At 41.0% G+C, this 16,553-nt stretch overlaps 1 protein-coding gene across 3 annotated transcripts in view; it reads right to left on the minus strand.

Annotated features, from left to right (window-relative positions):
* Positions 1 to 16,553, minus strand: part of Ifih1 (interferon induced with helicase C domain 1) — a 52,524-nt gene that overhangs the window by 26,509 nt on the left and 9,462 nt on the right. For 2 of the 3 annotated variants that reach the window (XM_040744845.1, NM_001310575.1), the window contains 2 exon segments: positions 12,107 to 12,190; positions 847 to 951 (listed from right to left, as the gene is read on the minus strand). In XM_040744845.1, coding sequence (XP_040600779.1) covers positions 847 to 951; positions 12,107 to 12,190 — 189 coding nt within the window. 3 annotated transcript variants of the gene reach the window in all.

Genomic DNA, 16,553 nt, shown 5'->3' on the forward strand with positions numbered 1-16,553 from the left:
CTTTGGTTCCCTAGCTGGTTCATTGCCAAATAGTTTCATTTATTAATTCTTGCAAATGCATTTTTTCAAAGTTTTAGACAAACACAGAAAGGCGAGTAGTAGACATCAATAACTCATCGGCCACAGCTGAAAGATGTTAACCCTCTAGCTCTTTGTAGCCACACCTTTGATAGACAGAATGGGATAATTTGGATCAATCACACTGACAAGTTAGGAAGTCTAATAAGAGGAAGTACTGATGGGGGGGTCTCACTGGAAGCAGGCGTTCTCACTTCCTGCAGGTGTGAGAGGCAGCCAATATGGAGAACAGTATGGGCGATACCTCCTCAAGTTTTCATTTAGTGATCAAAATGCTATCTATGCTCTGCTACTGTTACATCCAAAGCAGAGCTAACTTAGCTCTATGTGTCCCTAGACTCTCGTTTTTAAAAGGCACTCTGTTTATTGCCTGTAGTCACATTGCATTTACTGGAAGTATCAATTTTCTGTCTGAGGACATTTTAAAATAACAAATAATCCAGGAAGGGGTAAATATACCAAACTGCACCAAGAGTTTAGGCGCAGTTAAAATGAATTGAGACAGATCTCATGAAAGAATAGAAGACATGATTCTATGAAAGGTGGCTCATGCCTGACCAAGATCAAAACTCGAGTTTCCTCGTAAGACTTGAGCAAGTTATACTGTTAAAGAGAGTAAATGGCAAAGTTCCAATGTGACTCGCTGTTGGAAAAAAATTGCCTTAATTGCATAAATCCATTAGGGAGGCTATGAGCGGCCCCCATGCATTCCACTATATGGTGTCTTATTTCACACTCTTTCAGGTTTACACAACGGTTCGGCAGTACCTGAATCACTTCCCACGATGCCTGAATCGCTGCCCATGTTGCTGTTATGTCCAAGACTTTCGCCTAAGCAGCTGACACTCCCTGCTGCCAAACTTGTGTCTGATTCTGCAAAGGAAAACATTTTAAAATATTTAAAAAATATTTCTGAGAATAAGCGTATTTTAGCTGCACACCTCTACAGCACACAGTACATGCAGCTCAGTGCAAGTGGGGAAGGCACCCCCAAGTGAGTATGAATAAAAGGTAAGAATTTCTCACGGGCTACCCTGAAAACATTCCACCAGGGATGAGCAGCTGCCGGGAATGACTCAAACCCGCGTTACCTGCCGACAGTAACACCCAGCAGGAAAGAAAATGTGAATTCCTACACATTTGGGTTTGAATTATGTATCTCACCTGTACACATATATTTTGTCTCCTGGAAGGAACTTCTAAGCTCAGTAGCGTCTTTTAAACACAAATCATTATAGAAACCAGTGGGCTGTTTGTGGATGGTGATGGTGGAATGAGGAAAGGATAAAATTTAATGAGTTATGCAGACCTACTGACCAGTTATGAAATTAACATTTCAGAGATAAATAAACATGAGTTTAAAAACCTCTACAAGAATCTTCTCAAAGAGGATATGACTGACGTTTGGCATCACATTTGCTAGAGTCTGGAAATGTTTCTCTTTGCTATAATTATATGAAGCCGCCATCAACCGAGCGTGTGAATGGCAAGTGTGTATGCCCTTCACTGAATCCCAGTGTTGCTTTTTGTAGTCGGGGTCATTCCTTTTTGACATCCTTTTTTCTTATCGCTTATCTCCAAAGATGTACGCAATCTCATTGTCAAGGATCAGAACTAACATTAAATATCAGGGCACAGGCGTTCTTGAAGCTGACTTTGGAATCAGGAAGATCTGTGAAACTTGCCGCTTAGGTTGGTCTAACCCTAGGTCCCTTTTATGTCAAATGGCTGTAGTATCATTTACCTTTTTTTGAGTTGACAACTACTGGGCAATGCTAGACACAATGACTTGATGGCAGAAGATCTGAATTGAAATGAAAATCAAACCATTGGTATATTGCTGGGGCAGGCATTCCATTTTGTAATGTTCCTATAATTAATTCTATTTTATAATATTTATAATTTGTCAGGCAATTTTCGTTTCTTCTTAAGGCTTTTGAAACAATAATAAACTATGTTAAGATACTGTCAGTAACTGAAAACTACTATCAGTGCCACATTTTTTAGTACTGAAACAGAAGTAGAGGAAAACGTACAGCTGAACATCATCAGGATGTTCTTCAAGTGCTTTACCATTCCGAGTCAGATGAATACAGCTTCAATTTGATCACTCCTTCGTTGTTAATGAGTTTGACAAGTGTCTTCCCTTCTGCTACACCGAAGTCCTCTCTATCACCTTGCAAGTCCCCTCCAGCTTCTTTGTTGCCAGTGCCTTCGCTGTCTCCTGGCAGTCAGTGGTCTGGTTTCTGGTCTCACTGCTTTTACCCTTTCCAGAGTGCCATGTAAGTGGATCTGTGGAGCATTCAGCCCTCCTTTGACTTAGGGTACCATATCTGAGAGCCACCCATGCTTCGTGTGTTATCGGTGACTTCCTGCTTTTTGCTGTCCCTATGGAATATGTTCTTGACATGGAAGGCATCTCCTACAATTTAATTAAGTCCATTTAGGTTGGACGATATCATGGAACTTCAGCCCATGTGATCTACCAAACATGTTAGACACCGCCCTTAAAAATCAGAAGCTGAGAGGGAAAAAAAAAGTTGTACAAAAACTCTCCATGGACATACATACTGTTTAAGTATATTAGCACAACATAAATACACTAATGTGAAAATACTGTGCTTATCAGTTGTCATAGATTAGCTCTGGAACTCGGATTTGAGGAGTCCCTCATGATCACACGGGGAAACCTGGGTATCTCACAGAGAGATTTTAAATATGGCACTTTGCAATTCCCAGAGGTATGTCTTGTTAGAGACTCAGAGGCGAGTGTGGGATAGAACTGTCAAGTCTGAGAGCGTTTCGGGCAGATGTACTGATGAAAAGAGAATATGATTTGTAAGGAAAAGGCAAGGTGTAAAATGAGATGGGAAAATGTCATTGCGAAGATAATTCCAGTTCTAGACAGATAGGCCAAGATTTCTGTAGCAAAAAAGTAAATTTCGACATGCTCTCCACTTGTTATTTTAAATGTAGAATTGAGAGCTGAAGAGTATACTAAAGTACCTGGGAAGATGCCAATAAATACAATCTAGAAATTGAATGCTGTTACCAACAAATTTTCCAGTGAGTATAGTGCAAATGGAAATAATATCTGATTTTCCACTTTATTTTCTAATTATTAGGATTTGAACCATAAACTTAAACTGACTTTTAGTGTATGTAAAGTCAAGATTTCCCCCAGCTTTGTTTTAGCACACATAAGTTTGGGGTGGAGGATTTATCCAGCGTGTACAAAAAAAGTACTAATAATAATGTTGCTACCATATATTCAGTGTGATTAATTTCATTATTTGGGTTATGTAGATGTCATAATCAAGTGTGCATTTTGTCAGAACACTGAGCTCAGAGCTTTCCCAGATATGAGGCAAATTGTGATGTATCATGGTCTGCAGTAACTACTCCCATCAAATCTCAATTGTATAGGCGAGAAACCAATATTCAGAGCGGTTAAATGATTTATCTATGTTACCCAGCATCTCAGGGCTTTTTTACCAGCATCAAGCATGGACCATGCTTGTGTGAAGCTTTGAAAGCTCTTCATCCTTGGTGCTAAATGAAATGGAACTCACTTTTAAAAAACCGTTCTCCTTGTAGTGTCGCATCTCCCGAGAAACGAGCTAGAGAGATGTTTGCACTTTGCTAATATCCCTGACTCGTGGATGGACACAAACTTTCTACTCACTCATCTACACTTACTTGGCACACATTTTAAGCAGGGACACCTCTGTCTTCACAGCACAAAATCAGCCACAGGAACTCTGTTAGAGATCTCTGCAACAATAACAACGAGAGCAGAGACCCCTATTGCTTTACCATTTGAAGTGGATCTTTAAATGACAAATCTTCACCTCCTCACAAAGGGAATGCAGTTTCCTAAGCAAATTTTTGTGCACTTTTATTTGTTCTTTCATAGAAATAGAAGTTTTAAAGAAAATAAACTTAATAATAAAGAAAACAGTGTATCTTCAATAACACTGAAAGAGCCTTCCCCTTCCCTGCAGATTTTCTGGTTGAATTAAAAAAGAAAATCTCTCTTGAACACAGGCAAGCACGCACACACGCAAGCACGCTCCTCCAGAAAAAGTGACGTCAAGAAACGTGTTGTGTTGCAAAAGAAAAAAAAAAGAAAACAAAACAATGTTTTAAGTTTGTAGCAAACACCAAATTGCTACAACTGATTTACTCAGGATTCTCCTGTTTTGTCTTCCTGCTTTTCAAGACATGGCAGTCTGGTAGGTCCTAATATCCAAAGTCATATATGACATACAAAACAGAGGGGCTGTTGGGGGAGGCAGAGCTTTGCCATGAAGAGCTCATGTGCTTTGGAGCCCAGCGAGGTTCCCCGATCTGAATTCAGACACCACTCCAAGATGGATTGCTCTTATTTAAAAGCATAGATAGTAGCTTCTATAAAGTTTATTGTAGGAATGATCCTTTTAAATCAGGGAATAGAGTTTCAAACAGAAATAAGCCCAAATTTGTGTAGAGCTGCATTGGATATTGGAGTCATAGTGTATAATGTGTTTAATTAACTTTTACATATGTCATTTTGCTCTAAGTGAATTACCAAAGCTAGCTATGAAATAAATTTGAAAATGGCAGTCACTTCTATTAATATAATTGTCTAATATGAAACTCATTGGAACCAAAGAAAAATATACTTGTTCAATTAAAGAGGTAGAATGAATTTTCAAAATAAAAAGTTAAAGAGCAATAACTTCACAAATAAGATTTAAAAAAACAGCTTTGCTTACAATGACAGTAAATCTCTAAAAGGCTGTAAATCTTGGGTAGGGGCATATTTCTTGATTTTGAAAATACATTTTGAATATTTTGGTAATACTCAAAAATATTAGCTGGAATCTAAGAAATTTCGCATTTAGCATATTATATACCTTAAATAATTTTAAAATATTTCAAAAATCGTTTAGAAACCAGAAAATTTACAATAAAATATTGAAAGCGAAAACAGGGAAGGGGGTTGGTGAGTTTAGATTCATTTTCATGTAACGTCTGCCCTCTGCTGGGATGTACTGGTATAGCAAGCAATGAACAAATAATACTGGGTTTTCTTCAAGGAGCTGGGGCTTCCTTAGTTAAAACACAACTTTGCTTCCTTTTTTCTGTCCATGTAGACTTTCTCCTAGGCTAGAAACTTCCATTCTACACGCTCTTATCTTTTCACTCTTGCCGCAGTCGGTCACAGCTTCTGCTGGATGAAAAGCGGGAAACAAGGGCAGCAAAAAAAGGACCTCGGTGTACCTTGGTGAGAACAGTACTCCCTAGTCTCGTCTTCCGGGGGCTGGTGAGGACAAGGTCTACACCTTACCGAGCTTCGCCTTCCTTGGGCGTCTTACTTATGGCCTCACTGTGTACTTGAGCATCAGACCTATACCTTCCTAGCAGGTTCATAGTCCTCTTGTCAAAGACTATCTCGAAAGCTTGAAGCATGTCCTCATATTGGCGTACACACACGGCTGCACGGACCCGTTAACTGTGCTCACTTTCGTGCCATTAATAATGCATATTTTCTTTTCTTTAGAAATAACAATCTTTTCTTTGAGAGGAAATAGATTACTTTTATTTTCGGCTCTATGTATATGGATCTACACACACGCTCACATTTTGGTCTGTCATAGTTCGCTCTGTGTGCCAGGGAACATGTGTTCCCGCAGAATGGAGAGAAGCCACCTCCACCCACCTTGCATATTCGCTCCTGGATCCAAGCTTCTAGGAAATGAGTTCCCCAAAGAGAAAAAAAACTCTCTCTTAGAACCACAGGCCCACATGGCCATCCGTGGAGCTCCTCTGCTCCTGGTTATAGGATTTTTTTTTTTGTGCTGAAATACTTCAGCTAGAATTCAATTTGAGTCATGTGTGATGATGGTGGCTTAAACTGTATTATCTCTGCCGGTTACCCTTTGCTCAGGGGTCTGCACGCAGAAAGAAGATTATGAAAATACAGGGTTGGAAGCTGGGTGGTGGTAGCACATGCCTTTAATACCAGCACTTTGGAGGCAAAGGCTGGTGGATCTCTCTCTCTATGAGTTCGAGGCCAGACTGGTCTACAGAGCAAGTTCCAGGACATCCGGGGCTGTTATAGAGAAACCCTGCCTTGAAAAACCAAAATAAATAATAATAATAATAATAGCAATAATAATAATAAATACAGAAGGGCTTGTCAATAAATGTTGAAGGCAGAATGGCCTAGAGGGGAGTCAGTCACAAATGATGATTGTGATGGCCACATTGCAAGTGTTGACATTAACTAGGGAAGTACAAGATAGAAAGAAGTTCATGAATTAGAAACCTTTTAAATCCAAAGACGCCTGTGGAAAAGGCTGAAGGAGTTACGCAGCCCAAACCAGACACGAGGAACGTGTAAACGGAAATGCACTTGAGACCGCACAGGTAAAGCTCACCAAGCTTTTCTTGCGGGGGATTAAAGAGATTGCCAACTTCCGTGGCTAAGGCTTCTCGTGGGCAATGCCAAGCTGTCAGTATAACGCCCCCGAGTAATCCCTTACAATCACTCTCGGAAAAGGTCACGCATGAGTTATGGTGGTATTTTATAAATATCCAGACAAGGAATTGTTAACTTGAAGGGAGTTTTTGCTGTGGGAGAAGCAACTGCAGAAATACTGTTAAGAAACACAAGGTCTTCAAGGTCTGAACTCCCGTTGCCGTCCCCCCAACGCCCTTATTACGTGCTCTGACACACTTTGAGATACCCGGTAGCTTCTTCTACTGGTGATATTCACTCAGCCTGCAATCGTATCAGTCGTCTCTGTCCACGTGTCTTCTCCAGAGCCCTTGAAGAGCTAGATCGTGCGACCTCTGCCTCTTTTGTATCGATTTCCTATGGATTACTGTTTCTTTGGTTGCAGGTAAATCGCACCGTCTCATCTAGATCATATAATTTCAAAAGAAAGCACAAGGGCTTGGTGCTTGGCTCCTCACCAATGTGACCTCTGGAACTCACTGCCTTCTTCCTGTGCCACTCCGGCTTTTAGTCGTTGTCTCACAATAAAGACGGCAAGGTCTAATAATCAGATTAAAATGTGACATCATCCCTTTGCTACTACTCTGCTAAAATGATGAGTCTGTAGTTATAAACTGGTGTGAGAAGAAACCCAGGCCGTGTTAGCTACACACTAGAAACGCACTACCCACTTTTCCTTCTGATAAAACACCCGTGGCCTTGTCCTTGAAATGCGAGGGACGGGCTGACAGCCCTTTTAGGATGGCGGTACAGTTGTGAGTCACACAGCACGCTGTGTTTGTAAAGAACGTAAGATCCCTTGTAAGCACCAAAATCAACATGTTCATTTTTCCTCAAATTACTATCTACCCTTAAAGGACCCCAGCAGTACTGTAAGTTCTTAGCAGTCAATGATAAGTAAATTTAGGAAAATATAAAGGATGGCTCACTTGAGCCAATTCTGAAGCAGTAATGTTCGGCTACAGTAACCATCTCCCTTTAGCTTCAAATGCTGTGGCATTTGTTTCTAGAGATCCTAAAAATCACTAGATTTTCTACGGGATAGTGATACGGAACGTCATTTGGATCCTTAAGTGCAAGGATAAATTTTGTGACACTTTCACAGAAATAAGTATAGATCAAACCTAAGATTGGACTTCCGTCTATAAAAAGGAAAAACAAAACAAAACAACAACAAAGTGCTGTGACAGATTGGACCAGGGAGAAAGACGCTGTTTTATAAAGGTCAACTTTTAAACCCCTCCTACAGAACATGATCTATGCAAAATATATCCACAATATATTCCAAAGCATAATGTCACCGGATAAACCTAAGGAGTTGAACATATGGGGGAATGAAAAAGAAGGTATTACAGTCTGAAAACAAGCAGGTTGGTGAGCTCATTAGCTGGGGTGGAATTTTAAAATCTTCACGTGAACGAATATATAAATCAAAATATACACATGCGTTCTGGGTCATGCGCACTGTGTGTTCACACATGGCACGCTAGTTACATTATAATTTTCCACACATGAGCAGAGAAATCCTGTCTCTTTATAAATGTCAAAGCGCCCTCTGCTGACCATCCTGGGGTACTTGCATTTCTTGAGCCCAAACAAGGCTTTGTAATGGATCCCTAAGAGAAGCTTCAGACTTGTTCCGTGCTACGTAAAAGCGTTTCTTCCAAACTCAATAGCACTTTCTTACTTTGCAATCTCATTTATACTTTCATTTTACCATAGTACTTTACTTCCTAAAATACGATAATTAAAAAAATCTATGTAAAAAGTAACTACTCACTTGTTTTGACAAAGCAATAACAGATATTTGGAAGTGATTCCTTAAGTTTTCTGTAAGTGTACAGAATTAAAATAATCCATGGGGTGGGTTAAGTCCCTTTGGAATCTCCCAGATAAGTGCGGCCTAAGGAAACATCAACGTTCTGTGATAGTTTCTTGCTCTAAGATGACTGGTGACTTCAGAAAGCAAAGGTGCCATTGTCATCATTACAAACGCACTGACAGTTCTGAAATGCAGTACCACTGCTGTCAGAAGCTATTGTGTCTATTTAGGAAAGATGGGGCCTGTGTATTTTAATTAATAACTGCAAGGAGGGGGAGACGCTCCCTCTTAAACATGTTTCCTTACTTGTGAGAATTTCATACATGTACACAATATTACTCAACATTTTTTCCTTCTGCTTCCACTAAATCTCCGTGTCCCCCATGTGTCTTCTCCCTTACTTTATGTGACGTATGAGTGTGCGCACGTGTGTGTGTATATATGTGAGTGAGTATGTGTACGTGCGAGTAAGTTTGTGTGTGCAAGTGTGTGTGCACACGCATATGTGTGTATGTGTGCATATGTGCGAGTAAGCATGTGTGAGTGTGTGTGTGTGTGTGTGCGTGTGTGTATGTGTGCATGTGATTCCATTCAGTGCTCTCCATTTTAAACTGGAAGCAGGCTATTCTGAATAGTCAATGAGCAGAACACTAGAAACACCAACCCCCAAATGTGTTGAGAGGTTGAAACCACTTTCTAGAACTTTCCACTACAGAATTCTAGTCTTTGACCCTTTGGAGGAAATATGAATACCATTAGAATTGGTTTAGTGTGAGACACTGTGCTGATTGCTGATTGCTGAGGAGTAAAAGCAACTCCTGAAGAATCTTCATGTAAAAGCTACTCAGTTATTGATGACTACCTTATATGCCATCCTAGAGCCTTCATCCAGTAACTGATGGAAGCAGAAGCAGACACCCTCAGCTAAACACTAAGCTGAACTCCTGGAACCCAGTGACAAAGATGGAGGAGTAATGAGCAAAGGGGTCAAGACCAGGCTAGAGAAACCCACAGAGACAGCTGACCTGAACAAGGGGGAACTCGTGGACACCAGACTGATAGCTGGGAAACCAACATAGGACTGTTCCAGATCCCCTAAACGTGGATGTCAGTTTGGAGGTCTGGACAATCTATGGGACCTCTGGTAGTGGATCAGTATTTATCCCTAGATCACGAATTGACTTTGGGAGCCCACTCCACATAGAAGGATACTCTTTCAGCCTAGACACATGGGGGAGGGCCTAGGCCCTGCTCCAAATAATATGACAGACTTTGAAGATCCCCCATGGAAGGCCTCACCTTCCCTGGGAAGCAGAAAGGAGATGGGATAGAGGGTTCACGTGGGGCAGGGGAGGAGGGGAGGGAGAGGAAACTGGGATTGACATGTGAAACAAGCTTGTTTCTTATTTAAATTAAAAAAAGGAAAAAAAGCTACTCAGTTAATAGACTCAAATGCAACAAACTACTATCAACTAAAAAAAGAAAACTGTTTTTAGAAAAACAATATGAAATAATTCTGATTTAAAATTACGAACTTCTTTTATCTTTTATATCTGTACATTAAAAAATCTATGTTTACAGAAAATGTGTAACTTAAGAAACACATTTTTTCAATGTTACTTTAGCAACTACTGAAAATATTAACCCATCATGTTAGAACACAAAATAAACACACAGCATCTTTATCCGTAAGCTGCACATACCATTTATGCAAGTATGTATCAAAAACTGTGGCATACTTTTGAAAATATTTCAATTTTTAGTTCTAAGAATGACTAGATAGGTAAAATCCTGTATTAAATTTAGCAGCAAATAAATACTATGGCCAAAATAACTCCATGGGTGGGATACAGAGATAAGTGCCCAGCATAAGAGAGGCTGGAAATCCAATCATTGGCAACACAAAATAAAAATCAAACAACAAAACAGTCACTTCCTGGGCTAATGGCGCTTTGCAAGTTGTTTTCATTTGTTTGTCTATTGGTTCATAAGAACAAGAAAATGTGTGGAAACCAGGACTACCTCAAGCCATTTATCAGCTTCGGTGTCTAAAGCAAAGCTCTGGAGCAAAGTCAGCAGGGTTTGGCTTTCCTGTAGAATCAGGGCTTCTGAAGGAGGGCACAGGCCCTCACTTAATGGAGAAGGCAAAGTCTGTAGTATTCAAGTCTAAACACTCTACTAGTCTATGCCTTAAAACCTCCACTAGTGGTTCACTTGACAGTGAAAACCTCAGAAGTATCGCATCACAAAAAACCCAAGACCCATTATTGTAATGGCACAGAAAGATGAGTATGCAAGTTCTTTTGCATACATGAAAATTGAATAAGAAAACAAGCACCCTGAAAAGGAATGTCTAGGGATGGGGAAGGGAGAGGAATACACAGTGTGCACAGACATAGAAATTTCACAACGAATCCCATTAATTTGTATTAATAATTATAAGTTTAAAAAGCAAATACTAAAAGCAAGGTTTAAAAAAAGCACACAAGCCATAAAAAAATGGTATTATTGATGGGACTGATATCTTATATATTTGAATAGTTCATATGAACCAGGAGAAAATTACAAATGCCTCAATATAGAAGGTGATATGCGCTCAAAGAGGAGGGATTTGCAAATAAATAAATAATAGCACAAATCAGAAAAATTCAAATCCATATTTAAATACCAAAATATCAAATTTTATTGTAGCTGAATTGGCAGGGCCTGGAAATGATGCCACCCACTCCTACAGAAAAGACTTGGGGGGATCAGGCGCTTGCCAGATAAGTGCACACCAAAGTCAGGTGGGAAGGACACGTAAATCAGTATAAATTCCCACAGTGAGGGTTGACACTAAGTATCACATGTGTTAAAACTGTATAAACCATTTGAGCCAGAAACCCCAATTATACACACTTCTAATGAGTCAAGAATGACGTAAGTACAGAGGGCTCTAAAGGCGTTGCTCATGATGTAGTAATTTGGAGACACACTGGGTGTCAACACTTGTTTAATTGTGCCCACGTGGTGTTACTATTGTTCAGTCCGTAAAAGCCCTGAGAAACACCTAAAGTGGACACAGGAGACATGACAGTTCTGCAAACAGGTATGAGGAAGACTGGCAAGAGGCATCCCACATGCTCCCCATCCTGGGTACTGGGGGAACATGGGTGGCTTCACAGTGTGTTCCTACGCATTCCAAATTTTCTGCAACCCTGCTCCGGTTGCATCTTTAAATAGAGCTAGTGCACCAGGGGAGCCAGCTCAAGCTAGTTTAGACTAGGGTGTAAAGGCAAACTGGAACACTTTTAGGAATTTTGCTAGACACACCTGTTTTTTAAAGTCAAATGGGGTAAATGCACAATTTCACGAATTTCAAAGGGTAGTAAACACTTAAAAATCATCGATTATTGTTCATCTGCCTGGATTCCACTGTACTCTTCTTTTTTTATGAAGTTAAAATATATTATTTCCTCCCTCCTCTTCCCTCCAATTGACCCCCCTCTCTGAAATTCATGACTTCTTATTCTTTATCTATTTTTACACACACACACACACACACACATACACACACACGAGTTAATATATAAATACAGCCTGAGAGACTTTTTAATAAAAACTCTCACTGATATCAGTGTCCAAATTCCCCATAACTGTACCTGCTGATTCTTCTGGAGGGAATAGTTATTATATACAGGGAACCTTCACATGTCAAGTACCTGTGGTCACAGAGCAGTCTGCAAAGGAGGTCTCCGGTGAAGAATTCTCTGTGTCCCCAGCCTCTGTCTCCAGACTTGACTCATCTAGAGCACACAGAATAGACTCATGAGCTTCAGGTCCATCTTCCTGAGATGAATTCTCCAACTCTGTGAATAGTAACCATTAAATGTCAATGGTAGGGCTACACAGGTTTCCACACAGTGTATACAGATGACATTGGTGTTCTAAAAATAAAGCAGGGGTCTGTTTCCCATACACTGTATACACTTTCAAACATTGACACTTCAAAAAAGACATGTTACTTCAGTGTAACACAATGAAACATACTTTTTGATTTTATCATGACTCCAGTTGAGTCTTTGTGTAACAAATTTTATATGAAAAGGCAAGCTAATTAAATACTAATCAAATCACAAGGTAAGTGAGATGACTTCCTGTCTGACCATCGTCTTTGGGAAGTCAATCACTGACTAGATGACTCCAAGCTATATTTAAGGCTGAATTAATAGAAATGCAAATGGGGTGGCTTTCTTTAGCTTTTACTTGCCATTTTGCTTCTGCCTCCATGTTCATGAGATGTACATCTGCTTTAATGTCAGGCTGAATCCATGTGTTTTGGATTCCTGGGGATTTTTTTTAATTGAATGAAATAGTCTATTTTCTCCACTTTTCCATTTTGCCTCTCCTACTCCTTGGCCTCTAGCATAGCACACAGGGGCATCCAACCTACAGCCTGTGGGCCACGTGTACACCCAGCTGCAAGAGGGAGCTTATGACTGCAATCCAACACAAACTCATAAACCTACTTAATACGTTATAAGATTTTTTTTGGCGATTTATTTTTTCTTTGTAACTCCAGTTTGGGCTCCTCAGTATGTGTTTTATAGACATCACTGCTGTGTTACAATGCTAAAAGGCTGAACATATGGGAGAGGGAAGGTAAGAAAACCAAGGGTTTCTGTTCCTTGTGAAACTTCAGTCTGTCAGAAGAGTCTGAAGTCCTAAATACAATTCTTCAAGTGTCTTTTCAGACTGACCTACTCTAGACAGCATGGGAGAAACCCATCTAGCCTTACATGGAGAGTTTCCTGAACAAAATTTTATCTGTGGATTCAGATGAAGACAAATTGACAATGTTTATTCCTAGCTACTAGTTATTGCATGACTGTCCTGCCCCATTAACTCACTGGTCACTCCAAGACATCTGAGCCCACAGCCTGAAGAAACCAGGCTACTCTACCAACACCTAACTCCTGGTCCTTCACTACACAATACCTGGCTGTTGGTTCTTCTTGCCATAGCCCGTCACAGACTAAATCACATGGTGCAGAACTTCGTGGTTATAGAAGCCAGGGGATTTCCTGAAGGCACTCTGCCCTGAGCATCTCCCAGGCTCATTATCCTCTTCTAGAAGGTTCTCTCTTTGCTCCTACTTCAAGCAACTCTTCTGAATGAAGCCCCTCTGTGGTTGAAAGGGAAGCCTCCTCTTCCATTTAAAGTCTGTTGGAGCTGTTTCCCATACATTGCACTGTTGTCTTCTAATGATCTCCTACCTCAAGGCTAGGTCATGGTCTTGAGGCCCTTTCTACTAATAAACCTCATTCCTGAACGGCGATTATGTGTCAGTTCCTTAGAGTTGCCAACAACAGTGGGGGACCTCTCCTTGTTCTTTATTTAACAGTTACTAAGGTTTAAGATTACATAGTCAGGAGCTGGAGAGATGGCTCAGAGATATGGAGCACTGGCTGCTCTTCCAGAGGACATGGGCTTGATTCCCAGCACCCACATGGCGGCTCACAACTGTCTGTAACTCCAGGGATCTGCTGCTTTCTTCAGGCCACCTGGGGCACCAGGCATGCAAGTGGTGCACAGACTTCCACTCATACATACGAAACTAATTAAACAGTAAAAGATTAAAATAGTCTATCTGCTTTATACTTAGCCACAAAACCATTTTTATATATTGAATAACTTACTTCTCAAAATAACCTGGCTGGCAAGTGATATTTTTATCCCTTTCACAGACAAGGTGATATTCTAGGATGTCTGATAACTGACCAAAGGTAACAATAGGTCCAGGAAAAGAGCCAGGAGCATAGATTTCAAGTCTGGGGCCCTCTGCAATGGAAACGTACCTTAGCCTGGGTGGTTTAAAGAGAAGATACTTCATTTTTACAGTTCCATTTACCTCAGGTAAATTCCCCTCCATTTGGGGACTAAGGCAGACAGTTTTGACCCCAGAATATAGGCCTGAAACTAACACAGAGCAACATTCTTTTCCAAAAGGGAGAAACGGAATGAACGTAGAGATGATATCTTTTAAACAAAACCTAAACCTAGCAATAAAACATCCTTAAACTCTTTTATTATTTTTTTTTCTTTTTTTTGGTTTTTCGAGACAGGGTTTCTCTGTGGCTTTGGAGGCTGTCCTGGAACTCACGCTGTAGACCAGGCTGGTCTTGAACTCACAGAGATCCGCCTGCCTCTGCCTCCCAAGTGCTGGGATTAAAGGCGTGCGCCACCAACGCCCGGCAGAACATCCTTAAACTCTTAAAGGGCACGGATATCTCCTCTTGATCTGACATTCCACCTTCTCTGCCCCTTTGGTGGAATCACTCCAGAGCCTGGAAGGGCAGCCTCTGTTGTTCTCTCTGATAGCATTGTGGATTATTGGGAGGTGCCCCACCTGCCTCTGAGGCACCTCATTAAAACTACAGGGCCACCACCAGCTGACACAAAGGAGGAATAACCCTGAGGCTGGGTCTATGCATTCTTTGGCATCATTCCTTCTTTTGCTTGAAGAATTGCTTTCGAGCCTGTTTCTGGAAGTCCAGGGAGCACCCTTCCCCCACCTTGCTTTTCCTGTTTCCTCTTAGTTGAAAAGTATGATCTAATCTCTAGCTGCCTTGACTGATCCCACCCAAGAACCACACCTACGGTTTACTCTGCAGATGTTGGTTCAGCCACACCTTTGTGTTCTCAGAACATCTCTGTGTGTGTGTGTGTCTCTCTCTCTCAATATCAGTAAGCTAAAACTTCTCCAAATCTTTTGTGTTTTGGCCTCTTTTAGATTAACGCTTCTTCATTTTCTTTCACTTTTTACCATAACTGAGCAGGAGAAACAAAACCATTCCTGTTCTTAGAAATCTACCTTAAACCAGGCGGTGGTCATGCACACCTTTAATCCCAACAGATCTGTGAGTATGAGCCCAGCCTGGTCCACAAAGTAGCCAGAATTGTTTCTCAGAGAAACCGTTTTCAAAAACCAGGAAAAACGAAGAAGAAGAACAAGAAGAAGAAGAGCAAACCAAAATTCAAGAAATCTCCCTTAGAAAGGTGCTATGGAGACAGTTCCGTGGAAATAGAGCTTTCGAGGACCTGAGGTAGACTCCCAGGAGCCTGAGCCTGTGGGAAGCAGGGAGTGATAGGGCCCATCTGTTATAAAGTCAGAGCTCCTCCTGAGCTGGAAGGTGGAAGCAGGAGAATGCCCGAAAGCTCTCAGGATAGCTAGCCTGGTATACACACACACACACACACACACACACACACACAAGAGGGGGGGGAGGAGGGAGAGTACTTTTCAATTTTTAAAAGTTTTAATTAAAATATAATATAATTAGATTACTTCTCCCCTTTCCTCCCTCTATCCCTTCCTGCTTCCAACCCCTCCCATGTCTTCCCCCACTTCTCAGACTGATGGCTTCCTTTTCTTTGATCTTTATTGTTACGCTTAAACACACACACACCACACATACACACACACAAACACACACACATGAGCACATGCATAAATATAAACTACAACTTGCTGAGTCCCTTTGGTTTTGATTGAGTTTGGGTGATTTCAGAGCTGACTACTTTGTATTGGATAATAAATTAGGGGTACAATGCTGGGAGACACAAATTCTCCCTCTGCTCAGAAAACATTAGTTGCTCATAATTTTGTGTGTGTGTGTGTGTGTGTGTGTCTAGGGAAGAGACCCCATGAGAGCTCCCACTTCTGCTTTACTATGACTATTGGTATTCTCATGGCCCAGGTCATATTATTGAGGTATCAAGGGTGTAGCTTCCTGGTCATTTCTAAGAGACACAGTGTCACAGCAGACTTCCTGGTCCTCTATGTCTTACAATCCTCATGTTCCCTCTTCAGTGATGTTCCCTGAGTCTTGGGGGCAAGGGTTGTGTTTCGGATGTATCCCCTGGGACTGGGCTCCCCACAGTCAGCTGATGTTAGAAGACCAGTTGCTACCTGTAACCCTCTCTGATGCAGAGAAGCTTTTTTCGTGTGTGTGGTGAGAACTACACTTTGTCAACAAAATGGGTTCTCAGGCTGGGGTTCCTGAGCTAGGCTTGAGACAGCAGCAGGCAGCCCTACCTGATTTTTGAGCCTAGCTGGACTCTTCTTTCACTAATTCCCTCAAATTCTTAGAAAATTCCAAAGAAAAC

Source organism: Mesocricetus auratus, unplaced genomic scaffold, assembly GCF_017639785.1.
Source record: "Mesocricetus auratus isolate SY011 unplaced genomic scaffold, BCM_Maur_2.0 Super-Scaffold_100004, whole genome shotgun sequence".
NCBI lineage: Eukaryota > Metazoa > Chordata > Mammalia > Rodentia > Cricetidae > Mesocricetus > Mesocricetus auratus.